The sequence below is a fragment of the Marmota marmota genome, unplaced genomic scaffold, assembly GCF_001458135.2.
Source record: "Marmota marmota marmota unplaced genomic scaffold, marMar, whole genome shotgun sequence".
NCBI classification, from domain to species: Eukaryota; Metazoa; Chordata; class Mammalia; order Rodentia; family Sciuridae; genus Marmota; species Marmota marmota.
The window spans coordinates 4,870,926-4,876,788 of record NW_025999853.1 but is presented as its reverse complement, the minus strand read 5'-3'; the positions used below and the strand labels follow the sequence as shown (position 1 = coordinate 4,876,788).

The following is a 5,863-nucleotide window of genomic DNA, read 5'->3' as shown; positions in this document are numbered from 1 at the left end:
ATATATATATATATATATATATAAAGGGATGGGGATGTAGCTCAGTGGTTAAGCTCCCCCCCCCCAGAGCACCCATCTTTAATCCCTGGTGTGTGCGTGGGCGCACACACAGTACCAGGAGAGCTCTGCAAAACTATATCCAGCTAATCTCAGGAAAAATCTCCCACAGGAGAAATATAGGTCCATATACTTTGATTTTGCAGTCTCCTTCCTTGGTACAATCTGCTCCCACCTCAGTTTAGCCCAAAGAAAACCACGTTCTAACATTTCTCTTCTCCCTATTAGGTACAAACAACCTTTAAACCAGGGCCTTTTAACCTTTCAGAGTCCCCGGCTCCTTTGCATATCAAATAAATACAACAGAGTCTCTATCAAGAAGCACAGAATCATCACCCACATTAAATTTTGCACTTGATTGGAGAAGACTCCAAGTCCGCTTTGAAGTCAGACATTTTCTAAAGCTCAACGGAGTTGCTTTTACTCTCACATTTCCTTCCTCTCTCCTACAGAGCTGTTTACTCAGCACCCCGGGGTATCCCTCTTGCATGCGCGTGGGCAGGCCAGGTGGGAGCCTGTGTGTGGGTGTGCCTTCCAGGGGGTGAGCACTTAGCTTCCATATAAGGGACGGGATCACCCCAAAGGGGAGTCTGTTGCAGTCCCCAGACAGTCCAAGCCATGAGCTGCTGGGCGTGGGTCCTAGACTCCACGGGGCAGGGCTGAGGCCGGCTGCTGAAAGGGTCAACTCACCATAGTCCAGTGCCCGCTGAGTGACCCTCGCCTTGATGCCGGGGTACATGGTCTGAGAGGAGGAGGTATAGAGACTCCACAGGAGGAAGCATCCCCAGAGGACCGGCACTGCCTTCATTCGCATCTGCAACAAACCGACATTTACGGCTTTAATACCCTGGACTCGCTCCTGGGTCAGTCCCACCCAGAATCCCTAGCCCTCCTCATTTTCATGACTTATTTCCAGAACTTCATTCATCTGTCCACCTATCAGCCCATTCATGCTTCCATTGATTGATTGAGCACATCAGAATGTGTTGTAGATGCTAAGGATGTTGAGGTGACCAACATGTGGCCCCTGACCTCTGTTTCCCATAGACTAGGGAGTGAGACATGTGTGTGAACACACACACACACACACAATTATAATATGATACAACACAACAGCCTTATAGTAAACTCAATGTTTGGGATGTGCCCTGGAATGGACACTGGGTGGGGTGGGGGAAGGGATTCTTGGAAGTTTTAGAACAAACAAGTTGGTAGATTAAAAAGATGGTCTTTGTGGCTGTGAGGCAATCCCTCATGTGCTTAGAGACCTTTGCCAAGTCCCCTTTGCCTGCAAGACTGGGCTTCAGCTCTTAGCTTGGTGGTCAAGACTTTCCACAGGTGAGTATGTAGTCACTGTGCCTCCTCTTCCAAGTGGAGGTGTTCCAAGCAGGCCACTTTGGGCTATTTTCTCTTCCTTGGTTTGCTAAGTTCTCTCATCCTTGGGGACACCGTGTTCAACTCTCCCAACAGCAACACACACGCATGTCTACATCTTGCACCCCACCACCTGAATCAGGCACCCACATTCTGCCTGGCGAAGGCATCCTCCAGGCTCAGCTCCAACGTCCTCCTCTGTGAGAACGTCCCTCACAGTGTCACGTCCCTCTGGGCTCAGCACACTCTCCTCTGTGCCTCGGCCACATTTGCATGATGCGGAAACACACATTGGACACATGATGCTATCTGACTCCAGGGGGGCACCCCCACCCCCTGGTTCCAACCAATATCACTTCGCGTGGGTGTTTGCCATGGCCTTGCTGGTCACCGGGCTCCAGCCTTTGTCCCTTTCTGGGTTTTCACCCCACCTCAGCCAACGCAGGCTTTTATACTAAAAGTCAGGTCGCGTCCCACCTCTGCCCCACTGCGAAAGCCCTTTGGTTCCTTCCTTCTTACTCTGTGAAGGCCAGAACGCTTCCCTCTGCCCCTTCCCTTGATTCATTTTCCCCGAAGCACTCGTCATCTGGCATAGTGCACGGTTACTCCTTTGTTTTCCCTACGGAAACCTTTAGTCTTCACAGGGAAGTACTTCAGCACCCTGGACAGCGACTGGCACACAGTAGGTGACATACTGACTGACTGGGATGAGTGCATTCACGGCTCCTTCATGAGGCTGTGAGTTGGGTCAGTGTGCCTGATGGGTTTCTACTGGACTCAGGACAGTCCTTGACCTTCGTATGTATTGCCCTGTATTATGAGGTCTTTCCACCTGTCTGTCTCTCCTCCGAGGGGCTCTGTTTTCCTTTTGTAACTCCAGAGTTGAGCACAGTGCTCGGCTCCCACTAGACAGACAGATGAGTCTTTAAATAAACACCGTGTCCAAGGAGAGGGATGGCGTCTATTCACCCTTATGTCTCTCGTGCTTAGCGTATGGGTCAATCTACGCCTGTTGAATCAATGCCACCCTATTTTCTTGCCAGAAGAAGCACAGGTGCCCACAGCGACAGGGTTGTAGATTTCTTGTACGGGCAGCCGAGTGAGGGATGGCTCACAGACCTTGATTCTGGTCTTGAGGTTTCCCATCTGGGTGATCTGTCCCTGCTGCACTCACACATGCCAAAGACCCACAGGTGACGGGTGCCACTGAGTTCACACACACCCCTGAAACACATCGAGGCAGGGGCCTGGAGGAGGTGCTCAAGGAAGAGGAAGCCCTGAGAGCCACGTGTTCAGGCAGAGGGAGGGGAGTGGCCTGTGGCCAGGTAAGAGTTAGGAGAGGGCCCAGGAGGTTGGACGTTGGATCATGGGGGGGACCGGCGAAGTCTTGGAGGAGTGGCCAGGGTAGTTGGGAGCACCGGTTAGTGACACTGAATCAGGCACCCGCATTGGGAGCACCGGTCAGTGACTCTTTACTATCAGAGGCTGAGGCTTTTCAGTATTTTAAGCAGGTTTGGCCTTCTGTGTCCGTGGATGTTTCAACCCTGCAGGGTAAACTGGTCTGGTTCTGCAGGGCCATCTACAGAAAGGAGTGGTGGCCGGGCTGGGGGGGTCCTGAGGACAGGCCAGGAGCAGCAACCCCAGGGGACGCCTAGAGGAGTGGGAATGACAGCATCGGGAGGGAGAGGAGGGGCTCTGCCGAGCAACCAGCCATCTGAGGGTTGGAGGAGAGATGAGGAGTGGGCAGGTAGGTGCTGTCCACACGGCCCACGCTCAGAATGGAGGCTGCTCCAGGGCCTGTGTGGGAGCTTCCTTGATCCTTTACTGTTCCGGAAGGCCAAGGGGTCCTGGAGAGGAGGAGGTCAGGTTGACATGAGTGGCACCATGGGAGGGAGGGGGACAGTCCAGGGACTCAGGTTGGTGGCTGTTTGCCTATTGGTATGGAACCATTTCCACATTTTAACTAATGGTGAGGCCACATGGATGTGTGGTCACAGTAATATCACTAGAAGAGAGAGAACTGTAAGTGGCAGTGTCTTTTTTATCAAAGAGCAAACTATTTTCATAGCAGTGGAAAGAGATAGGAAAAAACATTAGACCGAAAAGTCGGTGCCCCCTAGACTGGGTACAAAACTCACAAGGTAGATGTCATTTCTTGCCCCTATTTTAGACACCCGGACCTGGAGACTTATAAAGTCCAAATGACTCATCCCAAGACCCCACAAGTACCTAAGAATAAAAATCTTCTGGTTCCCAATTCTAGTGTTTGTGAATTGTTTTCCCATAGGAATGACTTGATAAACGCTAGGTTTTCTATTTTCTTCTGGGAATTTTAAATAGGAGTCGCTCAATGCCATCTTTAAAGTGGAAAAAAATTCAGTAGGCAACTGGAAATTTCTAAGCATCTGACCGCATTTCTGTGTTTTCTTGGGCATGGATAGTGTTTAAAATTCCCTTCTGGCAGTAAAACCTGTTTTTCTTTCCTGGTCAAAAGAAGTTTCCGAAGTGATATTTTTGGATGGAGATTTAGGAACGGAAAACTGTCTATAGAAAAACACACGTATTTTTTCCCTCTAGAAATTTTATGAGTGAAGGAAAGGGATGGATTGTACATTAACTTTCAGTTGATTTGTTTGGTCAGGATGATAATTTGTGGGCAGGGGAGGACAGGAAGCCTGTCAAGCAAGGTGGTGACTCCTAAAGGTTAAGTAATTTGGCTGGCAAGTAAGGGCAGGGTGCGTGGCTTGTTAAAAGAAAAGATCCAAGATGACTTAGGAGCCCTCTCGGCAGCTGAGGAACTGCTTCTTTCCAAGATTCAAAACCTCAGTAGTTAAGAGTTCCGTGCCAACATGCAGCTGGAAGAGCTCCCCTAGATGAAATGGTTCTTGTTTGAGCCACTGGTGACCAGGAATAAGAAAACACCAGCACAGTGTAGAACATTCCCGAGACTCACAGCTTGGCTTACCACTGCGGCTCGTTGGCAAGAGCTTTGACAGATCTGGAAAACTTTGAGTAAGGGAGCGAGGCGTGAGTGAAATGTAGCCTTCAAAAGCAGAGGCACACGTTGAAAATTAAGTTCACCGGGTTTAAAGACGTCGACGCTAGGAGGATATTCCAACATACATTGGTTAAGACAGAACGAGTGCAGAAGTCTCCACCAACAGGAACGGAATGTGGGCAGCACTGGAGACTGTTTCAAGGGATTCCACCCTCACTCACATCTGGTTTTATAGCAAGATCTTCAATGACAAAAGGACTCTGAAAAATCCTGTAAGTCTTTCCTCCCCAGACCCCAAGGTGAACACCGACAGGTTCAACTATTCAGGCCAGTGAGAGGGCAGTTTTGCTCTGGCAAGATCCGGGTCACTGACACAGTTTAAGGCCCGGCTCCAAAGCAGAGATCATAATAGCTCCTCAGCCCTAACCACCCCGACGGAGAAATGAGATAGAGTTTTTCTGCCCCTGTGCTGGGTTCCTCCCTGAGATGGAGGCAAAACTCAGTCCAGACCATTGAGCGACCCTCTTAACTTTGCTACACCAGATGAAACTAAACAGATAGTCTAAACTGACACTTGGATCTTCCTTAGTCTGGTCCAGTTTTCATTAAACCTTTTGCCTAGGTAGACACCAAGTGGACATGAGTGACATAAAATGAATAAAACACAGAAAAGCCTAGGCAGAGGGTAGTAGTAACTCAGGACTTTTTACAGCTGACTTTTCAAAGGGTTCTACCAGATCTGAGACACCCCAGCGAGAGATCCCTGTTCCGAGATGGGTGCTGGCAGAGACCTGAAGTTTGTTGATTCTTACTTACCTCAAGCACAGGGGGTGTCCAAAGCTGGGGAGCACCTTCGCTGCCCTCTGCCTTTGAAGTCGATGTGTTCTCCAGCCTTAACTCAGCTGCCGGATCGCGGGGATAATTAAGTCTGAATCACTGCTCTGGTGGATTCTTTCAAAATGTGACACAGGATTGCTTCACTACAATTACCCAATGGCATGAATGAACACTACAGTCTCTACCAAGGTGAACAGCCAATACCACCTAGGCGATAGTTACCAGCTGGAAACACACACACACACACACACACACACAGACACACACACACACCACTTGTGAAATTGTTTCCACTACTTCACCAAAATGACTAAGTCAAGACTCCTGATGTATTGAAAAAGGTGTAAATCACATTGAATTGGAAGAGGAGGAGAACATTTCCTTTATGTGATAAGAAGCCAGTCTACCCAGGTCAGGGTGCCTCGCCGGGTGTTGGTTCTCCTGCCACAGAGAGTCCTTGGGTGGATCATCAGATTCAGTCGACCTGACAACCAGGCTGACCTAGTTGGCACCTGTATTGTTGTGGGCAGGACCACAGGTGCCTCTCGGAGTGTCTGCTCCTGTTTAGAATGTTTGTTAGTGACTTCCTGTCCTGAT

At 49.5% G+C, this 5,863-nt stretch overlaps 1 protein-coding gene across 1 annotated transcript in view; it reads right to left on the bottom strand.

The window, feature by feature from the left end:
- Bpifc (BPI fold containing family C) overlaps positions 1-5,526 on the bottom strand; it is a 39,348-nt gene extending 33,822 nt beyond the window's left edge. The window contains exons 1-2 of the mRNA XM_015482797.2: positions 5,246-5,526; positions 748-871 (exon numbers count right to left, since the gene is read on the bottom strand). Coding sequence (XP_015338283.1) covers positions 748-871 — 124 coding nt within the window. The 5' untranslated portion in view covers positions 5,246-5,526. The remainder of the gene's footprint in view (positions 1-747; positions 872-5,245) is intronic.
- Between the last annotated feature and the right edge of the window lie 337 nt (positions 5,527-5,863).